The sequence below is a fragment of the Sugiyamaella lignohabitans genome, chromosome A (assembly GCF_001640025.1).
Source record: "Sugiyamaella lignohabitans strain CBS 10342 chromosome A, complete sequence".
NCBI lineage: Eukaryota > Fungi > Ascomycota > Dipodascomycetes > Dipodascales > Trichomonascaceae > Sugiyamaella > Sugiyamaella lignohabitans.
The window spans coordinates 1-13,668 of record NC_031672.1 but is presented as its reverse complement, the minus strand read 5'-3'; the positions used below and the strand labels follow the sequence as shown (position 1 = coordinate 13,668).

The window sequence follows — 13,668 nt, the reverse complement described above, 5'->3', positions numbered from 1 at the left end:
GGTGATGTACGAGCTGTGTTGTAGCTTACCTGTTGTTGGTACTTAAATTGTTGCTGCTGTTGTTGTTGTTGTTGAAATCGTTGCTGTTGCTGTTGCTGCTGCTGGTCGTGGGTATGCATTTGTTGCATCGAGGGCAAATGGGCAGGCTGAGATACAACTCTTTGACCCTGACTACGCTGCTGCTGGTGTTGATGTCCGAGCTGTTGCTGACGCTGCTCAAATAAATGCGAATGCTGATGCTGATGCTGATTATTGGGGTTTTGGTGGTGATGCTGGTGCTGGAGATGCTGAGAATGCTGATTTGGCAACTGCTGTTGCTGGTAAAGTCCACCATACCTGGCCTGATTAGCTGCTAAGCGTTGGTCATAGGTCGAACCTGCCTGTCTGATTTGGCCACCGTAAGAATAAAGCTTACCAGCCTTGGCGAGACTGTCAATAGCTCTGTCCACAAGTTCAAATTGTGAGGCAAAAGGCACCGGGTCATCATGCGAAGTAATCAAAGGTTTTTGGTAGCTCAAGGCGTTTTGGTGCTGCGAGGTTTGATGGTTGTACCAACCGTACTGATTTGCATGACTTGAATCCGAAACAGATGCGCCATAGTGAAGAGTCGCCATATTAAAGAGATAAAACCAGAAACTGCTTCAGGGGAAGTTGTATGCTATGTAACAAGAAAGTAGATATTTTGAATGAAACCCGACTAAAAATCCAAATCTAACTGGATGTTCAGATTAAAGTGAGAATGTTGAATACTTGTATAATGGGAAAAGTAGACAGAACTATCTCAAGGGGTCGGAAAGCGTAAAACGTAAAAAGAATAAAATAGTTTCGTGACCTTGTCAACTAAGTCAGATATAAGTCGGGGTGATGCAAAAAAAAAAAAACCAATATTACCAACAGACAAAAAGAAAACAGGTATGCTATAGTGCAAATATTGAACCTTGCAACACTTCTTGGGGGTAGGTGGAGTTATTAATCCCAAATATCTATGTCACTAAAGTTCGAAAATAGTTAAGCCTAAAAACCGATTTCAACTCGTTCCTTAAAGCTTTATATCTAATAGCGAAGACTTGGATACCAAAACGGAGCTTGTAGATCACTTTTGTATGATGACACTCCCTGTGTTATCGTCGCTTACAGTGCTACAAGAAGTTTTGTCGTCTGTTTTCTGAAAAAAGAAATAAGCGAAACAGAAAAGGATATTAGAAAGAAAGAAGCAACCAAATATAGAGAGTCAGCGTGGAAAGCGAAATAGCAATAATAGTCTAGTTTAATCGGTGGGGGAAAAAGATAGCAGAAGAAAACAAACAAAATGTAGCCAACTACCTTTAGGGCAGAAAGTCTTGCTGGAAGCCACGGCTGGGAGTGTTGCATATGCATTTGGCGGTGGCTGTTATAGTACGGCTTTGGTGGACGTTTCCAGAGCGAATTTAGCTCAGTGATTCTATGCGGCGAACTCAGTCAGGTGGTTGTGATAACAAAGTGGGGTTTCAGACCCGGCTTTTCAGGGGGTTGGAGGATCGGATTGGGCTAACAAATGCATCTCCCGACCGACTTGAGTAAAGCGAAGGGTCTGGCATTCTGGAGCGGGGTTCCGGAGACACGGCACATAAAGAGCAGGGAAATATATCATGGGAAGGATTCGTAACATTCGTTCTACAGCTAGTATAGTAATTATTTTAAGAGAATTTCCAACGATTTCCACAGTTTTCACAGGTGCAAAATGTGGTAAGAGGTTCATCGGCAGATCTAGTTTGCATCTGATAATATGAAACCTTCTTCTGCTTACACTTGCCACAAGTAAATCTATCGGTCGTGGCACGCTTTTCTGTGGCTCCTTGAGCCTTGAAAAGATTTTCTTTATCAAGACGTTGAATTTCTTCCTTGAGCTCTTCCGAAGCCATTTCTTGTGGAGTCATTGTCGCTAATCTTTGAGCAGATATTTCACCCGAGACTACTCGCTTACGTAACATAGGATTAGCCTTATCTTTCAAATTCATGTATAATGAACGCATTTTATTGCGGTAAGCTGGAGCAGCAGTGTTGCCCTTGTTATTCTCGAACACAACCGCTTCAATAGCTTTAGCATGTCCTAATATATCAGCAGGAGCGGCAACTGAATCGAGTGCTAACGCAGTGTAGCACAGGTCGATACAGCTGTTGCGAACTTTGTCTGAGTAAAGGTCTGTGCGAACTCCATCATTCTTGGCATTTCGTGGTTTGCCATGGTTAGAAAACCGCTCTGTCATAGACTTCTCAACGTTTGGAGCAGCAGGATCGCTACTAGAACTATTGCCATTGGCAGATGTGACGGCGGCAGTTTCGGCTGGTTTGCTCACACTATTTGCTTTCGCTTGGCTCTTGTTCTTTTGAGCTGACACCTCCTCTTTCCAATGCTTTATGATTTCTTTGACCAAATCTGAGATCTTCTTATCCGAGTGAGTTCGAAGTTTGTTGACGGCAATACCTATTTTAGTTTCCTAGAGTAAACTGTTAGCAAAAATATCATAAGGAAGTAAATGTACAAGAATGGCACACACTATCACATTCTTAAAAACCAATGAAGAGACAAAAAAAATCACGTCTGGATAAATCATATGAGCAGTAAATGGCTATACGCGGTCTCAAAAACTAGATTTTATCGTAAGGTCTTTCCATCCATCAAGCTACACCCACCTCACACAAGCGTATTAGCCACAACTTTTCACGACGAAAGAGCTATCCCTAGAAAAGTTGAAATCAAATTCAACTTATCGCGACGGTGAATAATTATGTGTCTACGTAGGTATATAAGTAATGGTCCAGCGAGCAGCGACTTACTCGTAATAATTTTTCAGTGGGTTTAACTTCTTTTTTCAACACCGTCAAGATCTCGAAGATTTTCTCAGCGCCAGTGGCACCTTCGAGTGAAGTCTTCAACTTCCTGATTTCATTAGCATCTGCCATGATTTTCTTTCGAACCCAAACCGCTCAGATTACCAACTTTCTTTTCTGTAATTCTAGATGTCAAGTTGTATATAACCACAGTTCTTTATTCAACTAGACAAAGAAACCTCTTATGTCTGAGATATTAATAATGTCGTTCTAACGTGTTTATGTTTCAAGAACAGAAATAGTAGAATTTCATGAAGCGGCTTTTTTGGCTACCGACAAGCCGCCTGGGTAAGGGAACCATCTGCTACAGAATCAACTGCGATGTGTGACTTTAGAGAATTATAATCCCAATCGTTTTGTATTCTGTTTGTTTGATTGTTTGTTTAGCAGAATTATTATTTGTCTTTATTTATTTCATTCCAAAAGATAAAATGGATGGCCCTACAAAAGTAGTTTATGTTGGATCAATTCCGTACGATCACACTGAAGAGCAAATGCTTGACATATTCAAATCGGTTGGACCAGTTGCGAATATTCGTCTTGTATTCGACAAAGACACGGGTAAATCTAAAGGATTCGGGTTTGTAGAATATCACGACGAGGAGACAGCTGCGTCTGCTGTACGAAATCTCAACAATTATAGTATTGGTCCAAGGGCTTTGAAAGTAGCATTTTCGCATGAGACCCCTGTCGGAGGTTTATTCAAAGACTCTAAAATTTCCTCGGATCTTCCACCACTTCCTCAGGGTCCAATTCCCGCTCGAGGAGTATCTGGTAATGAACTAATCTCACAAACAATAGATGGATTTAGTCAAGAACGAAAAGTCCAGGTAATAGTAGATATGAAGACTCTTATCAGCAATAATCCTACATTGGCCACAGACTTATTAAAAGCGGCACCTCAATTATCATTTGCTGTTGTACAAACTCTATCGGCTCTTCAACTTATTACCCCACAACAGATTACGAACCTGACCCCGGATTCCAATCCTGCTTCTGAAAGCCATGCACCTGCCCCAGCACCAGCACCTGTAGCTGTGGATCCACAACAGGCGGCACTCATTAAACAGGTGGTACAGTTAACTGATGACCAAATAAATGCTTTACCAGCAGATCAAAAGGAGACTATTTTAACATTAAAAGCAAAGGTCAAGTCTGGAGAAATTAAAATATGAACACCTAGACCATTTTATTGATGTAATGAAAGCCAATATACAGTATATGACTACATGATCTAACTTGTAAATAATCTACACGAGTGTATCTGACAAATGGGCAAGAAACTATGCAATATAACCAAGGTCAGTCCCAGCCATCACCGGTTAGTCTATGCATAGATTTCGGGTCTAAACTAGAAAGTAAATCGAAGTTTTTAATTCTTCTGTACTGACCCCGCTGATTATAGGATATTTCCTCAACTCCAGTATCAGACACCCGAAGACAGCATTCACTGCTCCATGGATCGTGACCGTAGAAGAAGTTAATCCATCTAGATTGAACATCCCTAGTGATTGGTTGATATTTCGCTGCAACGTTGTATGCATTGAAAAGATAAAGAACTTCTACCATGTGATTGTTACCCAATGTTGGATTAAAAGGATTGTTTGCATCAAAGAACTGCCTGAAAACTTTTGTAGCACCAGATTTGCGAACTTCGATATCCATATTCTCATTCCCTTGACAAAAAATGGCATCTGTTAATAAATCTCCTATCCTCTTTATAATCGATTCATCTTCGACAATGTTGTAGGCTGCTAATAGTTGCTGTGAAACCTTTTCATCGCAAGCTATTTGCTTTATCTCAGTAAACAGATCACCTATCCCCTGAGTAAAATAATCTGTGAAAAAATAGCCATCTTCTATACAATCACTCAGTATTATGGATTCTACAAGTGTATGTGCCCGATTTAACTGACCATAACCAAGAAACTTCCCGTCATCGACTGCATAGGCAACGTTAAAGTTGCACTTGACCCCAGCATCAACCAATTGCTTCCAGGGCAAGTTAGAGAGCTCTTCGACAGTCTCTAAACCGGCCGCTTCAGCAATTTCTTTGCTCTTAGCACCGTACTGATCTAATGTCATAAAAGGCATGCTAGATATACTTCCGCTCATAAGCGCGGCCCTCTTAAACAGCTGCTCGGCACCCTTGGCACTTGCTTGAGCTGCTACACAGCAACTACCTGCAGACTGTCCTATTAAAGTCACTCGATTCTTGTCACCGCCAAAATAGTCGATATATTCATGAACCCACTGTAAACCCAATCGCTGGTCATGCAAAAAAAAGTTACCTATACCTTCATAGGGTAGCGCGCCAAAGAGATGAACCCGATACTGTAGGCTCACAAATATTACAGGCTTGGCCATCTTAATCGATTGTGAAATCCAGTCAGAAGGGTCACATATCGTCCTGTATGGAGTACCAGCCACATTTCCCCCACCGTGTATCCATACTACGACGGGTAGTTTAATAGCAGGATCCGTCATCACAGGTCTGGTAATCATCAGATTCAAACATTCAAATTCATCAAATATCAATTTGAACGGTCTAACCATTTCAGTTGGAATACCGATCAAGCTATCTTCATATGGATCCGGTTGTGGGCATATAGGGCCCTGTACCGTAGCATCAACCTCAACAATGCTGCCTCTATCTTGCCCATATTTAAACGGTGTTGCCAGTGAAAACCGCTTGGAGATACTTCCGTATTTAATGTTTCTAAACCTTTCTAAAAGGCCATTATTAATCTGTTCCCCATGAAATCTGGCATTCAGGGGGGGACTTCGACAGTTGAGTCTATCGTCATTAATCGGCCTTGGACTACATTGTCCCCCGCTATGACATTTTGAGGTACCCAATATTGGTCACGTGATACTTCATTATTGGACTCATTTGAGAAAGATAATTTTTTAGGTGGAAAAAACCGCGAGATACTGAACCAGTGAAAATTTTATATTAATTTTCGAACTTTTTGAAGGCCGTCAATTATTAATTTCTCCCAAAAAGGAGGTTCAATATGTCAATTAAGATTAGCCACCCCTGGAATGGGAACAACCTTATCATGATATAATTTTCTTAATTCGCACGTTCCTGATAGTGGCTAGATGATGAGTTTCTGCTAGTCCGGTGTCCGCTTTCACCGGTATCTCCGGTGTGACGGCCTAAAAGATTATGCAATCGTTAGGCACTATCTCTACGATAGCAAGATAGAAAACGGTATGATCATCTGTGATCTACATCAGCGAAGCATTGACATGCACCTAACTTTAAGCGTTATGTGACCCTTGCCATGCAATGAACAGAAAGAGGTTTCGACTGGTACCAGGTTCATCAAAACAAATTTTTTTTCTGTGGGATTTCAGACGTCTTGATCATAATCCTGAAATTGCGAGCTGTCAAAAGAAGCGGATTGGTCCAAGAGTGAAGATAGACATGAGAACATGTGTCGATCGATGACCGGCCTGCGTCGAGGTGCTAACGTTATTTCGATAGCGGATTGCATCATGCATGGGGGTCATCTTCACTCAGAGACGTCCTCGGAAAAAGAGTCACGATAAATCTCATCACTATAAATTATTTTGAAACTGCCAAATAAAAAAATGGTGTTAATCAGGCTTCGAGAGTTAAAATGGGTGACCTAACAGATGGAGTACAGCTCCTCAGCCAAGGCACAGGGTATGCCACCCTCATCTCGCTCTCTATTTTTTTCGCAGGATTGATTATTTTTGCTGTTCGGATCATGAAAGTCTATTTGAACGAAGATTCGAATAAATCAGAAATGTTTATGGTAGCAAATAGGTCGGTTGGAAAGGGTTTGACATCTTCCGCAGTCTTTTCTTCTTGGATGGTAAGTTGAAATATATATCTAACAATTCCAATTTTATTCAACTAACATAATTCAGTGGATCAATGAGACAGTGTTTTGTGCTGCTATGTGTTATAGATATGGTATAGCTGTTCCAATGTGGTGGGGTTCGGGCTTATGCTTCCAAATTGCGCTTATGGCCTTACTCGGAATTCAGACCAAACTGAGAGTACCTTTTGCGCATACTTCGTTAGAAATAATCAAGATGAGGTACGGAAAACTAGGTCACATAGTTTTTGCTGCGCTAAATCTTGTGAACAACATTTCAGGATGCTCTTCTATGATCCTTAGTGGATCACAGCTGGTTATTGGGATTACAGGAATGCACTACGTTGCTGCAACTATTATCTTACCATTCGGTGTAATACTCTACACTGTCGTCGGAGGACTGAAGGCTACATTTCTTACTGATTATCTTCATACAACTATTGCTCTCATTTTGATTATGTTTTTCACTATATCTGTTCTTGTAAATGAGCACATTGGAGGACTTTCTGGTCTATATGATAAATTGCAAGCGACTGCCCATCTACATCCGATCCCAGGCAATTATCAGGGGTCGCTTCTCACAATCAAGTCACCAGATGCTGTGATGTGGGGTTTGACTTTAAAGTTCGGTAATTTGGCTCTAGTAGTCATGGACACCGCTTTTTGGCAAAAATCATTCGCTTCCAAGCCCTCAGCGACCGTTCCCGGATATCTTTTGACAGCTGTTTCTATTTTTGCAATCCCTCTGGGCCTTGGAACAGTGGTGGGGTTAGCGGGAAGAGTCATTGAGTCTACACCCCTCTCCCCTACCTATCCGAATACATTCTCTGCCGACGCTGTCAACAGAGGATATGTAATGCCATACGTAGTGAAAGGACTTCTTGGAAAAGGAGCAACAGGTGGTATTCTGTTGTTGCTATTCATGGCCCTTACTAGCACAGTTTCATCCTCGTTGATTGCTGTGAGTAGTATTCTCTCATATGATGGTTACCGGACCTATATCAATCCCAAAGCATCAGATAAAACTATGATAAGAGTCTCTCATCTTACTGTGGTACTCTATGGAGCATTCATTGCTGGATACACAATATTACTGAATTATGTTGGTGCCAATATGACTTTTTACGGCTATCTGCAGCCTGTCGTGTCATGCCCAGGTATTTTCCCTTTGATTTTTGCCATCTTCTCTGACAGACAATCGAAGCCAGCTGCAGTCTTGTCCCCTATTTTGGGTCTGTTGTGCGGTGTTCTGACTTGGGTGTATACAGCCCGAAGCATATACGGTGGTATTTCTATGGAAGACACATCTAATCCAGCACCAGGTTTATATGGCTCAATTGTTTCCTTATTTAGCCCAATTTTTTTTTCAATAATTATTTCTATACTGCGGCCATCAAAATTCGACTGGAATGAGTATCTGAAGATTAAACTTCTCGACGACGTTGATTCTCAGACAGTAGCAATATCTGATAATACCTCGGTTGATCAAGAGCGCAAAAATTCTGTTCAAGAAAATTCGAAGGAGGCCATCTATACAGAACACAGCTCTATCGATGATGAAGAGAAGACAACTGGTAATCGAGGATTGAATAAGGTTGCCAACTACTTTCGTACCAAGGACTCCGATTATACAAATCTAGAAGATATATACGATCAAGAGACGATTCGAGAAATGCGTCGCTGGTTGAAGATAGCTGCTGTGGCTCTAGTGGTTATTGTTCTTGTCACATTTGTAGCCTGGCCAATGCCCCTATATCGTAATTATGTGTTCACAAAACCTTTTTTCAGTGGATGGGTTACGGTTGCGATCATCTGGCAGTTTCAAGCCTTTTTCACCGTCGCGGTTTATCCACTGTGGGACGGTAGGAAATCAATTCAACTTGCATTAAGGGGCATAAAGCAGCAGTTTAGATTTAAACGAAGTCAAGAGTCACATAGCACAGAAGAAAATTAGAGGTATATTTATTATAAACGTTATTCGCAATAATTAACATATATTAATGGACAAAAAACCTGATACAGAACATTATTGTTAAACTTCGACTATTAAGCCACTTCGTATGTGTTTGAGTTTCCCTGATGGTGATCAGAGTATTCAAAGTAATACAAGGGTCTCAGTTTGATATTTCTCTTCCACAGGATCCATCTCTTACACCAATATGGAAGACTCTCAGTGAGTTGATATCTCATAAAGTCTTTAGTAGGAATACTAAATACATAATCCAATTCTTCAAGAGTACGTTGCTTAGTCTCTGGAAGCCACAAGAATATCATCACAAACGCCACCAAGTTTAGACCAGTATAAAACCCGAAGGCACCTTGAATAGTAAAGGCAGCCTGGATCCGGAAATATGAAAGAGAAAGGATAGCTGCAAAAAAATTGTTGGTAGCTACTGCCCAACTCATACCCATTTCTCTGTGGGACAATGGGAATACCTCGGCAGAATATGTAAAAGGAATGGGACCTTCACCAGGTGAATAGAACGCGTCGAAAAGGAAAATAAACAGAGCGACTAGTCCTAATCGAGCACGACTACCTTCAGGTATGAAGAAAGACATACCCGCTGCTAACAAGGTCCAAGCCATATTAGGGAAAGTGAATAGCAATAATGCTCTTCTTCCGAACGTATCAATAGTATAGAATGCGGGCCAAGCAAACACAAAATTCACCATTCCAAAGCCCCATGATGCAAGAAGAGCAGACTTCTCTGATTGACCAGCCTCAACGAAGATACTGGAAGAGAAGAATGAGATAATGTTAATACCACACATTTGTTGGGCGATCATCACTACCCAAGAAGCAAGAGTGGCACGTCTCAATCTTCCAACAGTGAACAACTCAATAAAACGGGTGATATAGGTTCTGTTGCCAATCATTTCATCCTCAATAACAAGTTGGGCGTGGATGTAGTATAAGTCTCGAGCGGCCTGAACCTCACTGAATCTCAATCTACACAAAGAGTCATATGCTTGACGATACCTGTCCTTTTTCATTAACCATCTTGGACTTTCAGGGCAGAAAAAAATACCAAGCAAGAGAGGAACTGCTGGGATAAAAGCAGATCCAACCTGCAATCTCCAAGCGATTTTACCAACTCTGTATAAAATTAGGTTGGCACTAAAACCAAGTAAGATACCAAAAGCTGTCCACATCTGCCAAGTCATTACCATGGCACCACGGATCCTAGCAGGTGCGTTCTCAGCAGCAAAAACGGGAGCAGTCACCTCCTTCAAACCAATACCAAATCCTAGCAACAAGCGACATACGAATAGCTGATGCCAGTTCTGGGTAACAGCCTGGCCAATGGGTGTCAGTAAACAGAAAATGGCAGCAATGAAGATAGTTCCACGACGTCCAATTAGGTAATTGATAGGGTCCGAAAGCCAGCAACTGATAATGGCTGCGCACATATATGGGGCTGAGTTGATCATTCCCACAAGCCAGTTATTCTTCTCATAGTCAGGATTAGCTGGATCACTGATATCAATACCGAATTCTTGAGGGAAACTCAAATTGGCACCGTTACTACCAGTTTGATCCCAACCTTGAACAGCAGCTCCAATTGAACAGACAATAATGGTCCAATACATTGCCTTAGGGTGGTGCCATTTGTGGTCAACTTCTTGCTGCAAGATTCTTTTTTCATCATCATCCAGGTCTGACAAACTCTCGAAATTCTCAGGGTCTTGGGCTACGAGCGCACCTTTTTCCAACTGTGGAATCTTATCTTCAAGACCCTTTTCCTTAGCGAAGGTACGAACTCTTGATAAGAGAGTCTCCCTATCTATTCCAGCAAGAGGATTCTGAAAGCTTTTCTCGAAAGCCTCTACATGTTCCTTGTCGTAATGCTCCAAATGAGCAGCATCAGCTTTTGCTCCAGACATTGCTAAAATACAAGCTAACGTTTAGTCTGGATTTAAAACATATGAATAGCCCAGAAAAAGCAGTGGGAACTGATGGCTTTTATTTACTGGAGGGGCGGCGATGATCTTCGTTACATGCGACCCCCCCTCTTAGTATATTGTATCAGTCTGTGAATCCAGTAGGCTAGCAGATCGCCAGGATGTGAAATGTTATAGCGGACAAACTATGAACATCTCATGTTTAGGAAGTAACTCCGCTGAATGGCAACGCACCCCGCAGTCGCCTTACAGATATAGCAGTAATGCACACGGCATTTTTTCCTGTTCGGTTCCTTACATTATGCAACTAAGTTGTTTCAAAGATTTCGACGCTACCGAATATCACCCCTGACCTGAAAGGGTTATCTACAGTCTACTAAGAGAGTAATATCAGTGGCCTAGAATAAGTGGGGTAAAAGAAGTATGCACAGGAAACTTGTTTATTTAGGAAACTATTATCCGTGTCTGTATGTTTGGAACCCGATATAGTAATGGTTACGCGGAATAATTGCGATGATCATCACCCCCTCACTATCAGATGTAGCGGAAAAATCGCAGATCGGAGGTTCAGGCTTGTATGTGTGAACCCCGCACGGTGCATATGAGCTACAGATAAAACTTAGTTCTGCTGAACACCGCCCGAATTTCGGTAAAACTGGAAGTGTATCAAATCCGCTAGCGGTTGTGCCGTTGCTGGTTGGATGCCGTGTGGATCATTCGCCCAGTATATGAAGGGGTGGATAAATCCCAACAATCGAAATAGAGTTAGAAGACATTGAGTGAGCTAGGAAAATTGTACTCGTAAGGTTCTATTTGAAGAGTGGTCCTGCTCAATGCAATATGGGGTTATTTCAGCACAATATTAAGTTGCTTTATGTGTCAACTTAATTTTATATGGTTTTAAGCTAAGATATTAGAATTTAACTTACGAGATTGGATCAGAAGACCAGTATGTGGGGGTCCAAGCTAACTAGACCAGTCACAATGACGTAATATGAAATGCTAGAACATACGAGGGACCGGACCCCGGTATGGATTTTAAAATCCGAAAAAATACGATTGTTCTTTTTTGCAACTATATACGAGATAAGAGCTGGTAGGCCAGATATAAGAGATTGTCATAAGATTACTCGTTTAGGATGGATTGTGGAGATATATATTTTTAAGGCCATTAAAAATAACAGTGAGGAGGGTTAATATTTGAGCACTACAAAATGTTGAAAAACAGGAATTCCTAAATTGACAAAGAGTATAGCCAAATCTATGCTGTCGAAGGAGAAAATGCTTACTCGTATTTCGAAGAATACTTGGCCCAAACTCTTACTAGCTTAAGAAGAGTTCCAAAGAAATTTCACTCGAAATACATGGAGCCTATAGATCGAATATTACAAACGAAGGCAATGTTCGCTTGTAACTAGTACAGACTAAGGGATAGAGAGATGGCTTTAAAGATTACAATTGGTAGCTATGAAGTTTGTTTTACTTTACATCAAACAGGGACACATTAGAACGAGGGGACATTCTGTGCTTCGAATCTTCGATACTTCGATTGGGTAAGGCACTGTTCTTAATCTTGCAGGGTCCCTGCGTCTCACTTGGCATGATAGCGTTTTGGATGGCATACTAGAAAGTGATATCCAAGCACTTGAAAGCAAGAAGACCAGGCACAATACCAAGGATTTTAGAACTCGCAGTCAGCGAAGTTTTAAGTTTACAGGTGAAAGATCGCTAACGTGGTATTATGATCTGAGATGGTCTTTCCAGTGACGGTATGGGAAGATTGGATTCAGATTTCAAGTCTTATGAAACATAACAGAATTTCCAAATGTTCGTTTCTAGAATCGTATAAATCGTATAGCTGGACGTTTATTATCAAGCCTATGTCCATGACCTTACACAGAAGCGGACATTCTGATTGAACCGGAGGATCCAGAGAAGAAGAAATGAATAATAGACGAAGAGAGTTGTATTAGAACAAGACATAGAGACAATGAGTCCAAGGCTTGTATCACAATTTATTATCAGAGGATCTTAAATAGATGTATTGCGATAATGCAGAATAGTGGAAGATGCAAGTGGTGTTCGCTCCGGCAGCATCCTTCGCGGCAATAATAAAGTCCTATACTATACATAATTATTTCAATACACGTTACGAGGTCTCCATCACGCTGTTGCGGTTTGGTATGTTGGCAATCCACGTAACAAGTAGGGTTCAGAGACACAAACACAGTCATGTTCCATAGAGGCAATGCGAACCGCCGAAGACAGAGATTGAACGGACTGTTGGATTATGCGTTGGATTTAAAGGTTTGGTTTATTAGCATTTTTTTCATTTCCATAAAATAAAATTAATTAAACCCTGAATGATTTGAATCAGTGGAGGGAATACTAATGCACCTCAAGGAGATCAAACGCGGTGCAGCTACAGATTATGGTAGGTGTTCGGCAGAAAAGATAGTAGTCGATGGGGTGATTAGAGGAGCAAGTGGTATGTTGTCGGGGGAGATGGTGGAGTTCGGAGAGGTTTCTTGGTAGTTGAATAGGAAGTCAGGGGTATAGAAGAGCAATATAGCGCACGCAGATGAACAGTGGGGTAGGGTTCTTTTCAAGAAATTCAGGTAGGTTTTCACAGTGTTTTCAAAGTTGATTTGATGTTTGCATGAGTGTAGTTGTTCGGATAGGGTTCGTGGAATATTTAGGTTTAGATGACATAGGAGTGTGTAACAGTGGATGTAGGATAGGAATAGGATATAGGATATAGGATATATAGAGAGAGAATAAGTTGTGTATAGGAGTTGGGAGAATAGGGTTAGGAGGATGTAACGGTCTTTAACATTCTTAACATTTTGCGAAGCAAAATGACGCTCTTATAACAATATTTAGGCGAAGCCTAAATATTGTAAGTAGAAAATTTCTTAGAAATTTTCGCTCTTAGTAGCGTTAACGCTCTTAAAACAAATTTTTGGCGAAGCCTAAAATTTGTAGTAGGGATATCAAAAGTAACAAAAGGAAGGGATCATTAAAGTAACAGAAGAGAAAG

The 13,668-nt window shown here is 41.1% G+C and overlaps 5 protein-coding genes across 5 annotated transcripts; 2 read left to right on the top strand and 3 right to left on the bottom strand.

The window, feature by feature from the left end:
• Window positions 1-1,676: 1,676 nt before the first annotated feature.
• Window positions 1,677-2,246, bottom strand: DST1 (Dst1p; the record flags this gene model as incomplete). The annotated part of the gene is made up of 1 exon (XM_018882109.1): window positions 1,677-2,246. One exon carries the CDS (start codon window positions 2,244-2,246, stop codon window positions 1,677-1,679), a length of 570 nt encoding a protein of 189 aa, XP_018734263.1.
• Window positions 2,247-3,302: 1,056 nt separating this feature from the next.
• Window positions 3,303-4,046, top strand: RNA15 (Rna15p; the record flags this gene model as incomplete). Its single annotated transcript, XM_018881044.1, has 1 exon — window positions 3,303-4,046. The coding sequence occupies one exon, from the start codon at window positions 3,303-3,305 to the stop codon at window positions 4,044-4,046; it is 744 nt and encodes a 247-aa protein (XP_018734262.1).
• A 127-nt stretch (window positions 4,047-4,173) lies between these two features.
• AWJ20_3 (uncharacterized protein) lies at window positions 4,174-5,427 on the bottom strand (the record flags this gene model as incomplete). Its single annotated transcript, XM_018879985.1, has 1 exon — window positions 4,174-5,427. One exon carries the CDS (start codon window positions 5,425-5,427, stop codon window positions 4,174-4,176), a length of 1,254 nt encoding a protein of 417 aa, XP_018734261.1.
• Window positions 5,428-7,017: 1,590 nt separating this feature from the next.
• DUR3 (Dur3p) lies at window positions 7,018-8,679 on the top strand (the record flags this gene model as incomplete). The annotated part of the gene is made up of 1 exon (XM_018878922.1): window positions 7,018-8,679. The coding sequence occupies one exon, from the start codon at window positions 7,018-7,020 to the stop codon at window positions 8,677-8,679; it is 1,662 nt and encodes a 553-aa protein (XP_018734260.1).
• Window positions 8,680-8,771: 92 nt separating this feature from the next.
• Window positions 8,772-10,610, bottom strand: ITR2 (myo-inositol transporter ITR2; the record flags this gene model as incomplete). Its single annotated transcript, XM_018877845.1, has 1 exon — window positions 8,772-10,610. The coding sequence occupies one exon, from the start codon at window positions 10,608-10,610 to the stop codon at window positions 8,772-8,774; it is 1,839 nt and encodes a 612-aa protein (XP_018734259.1).
• Window positions 10,611-13,668: the final 3,058 nt, after the last annotated feature.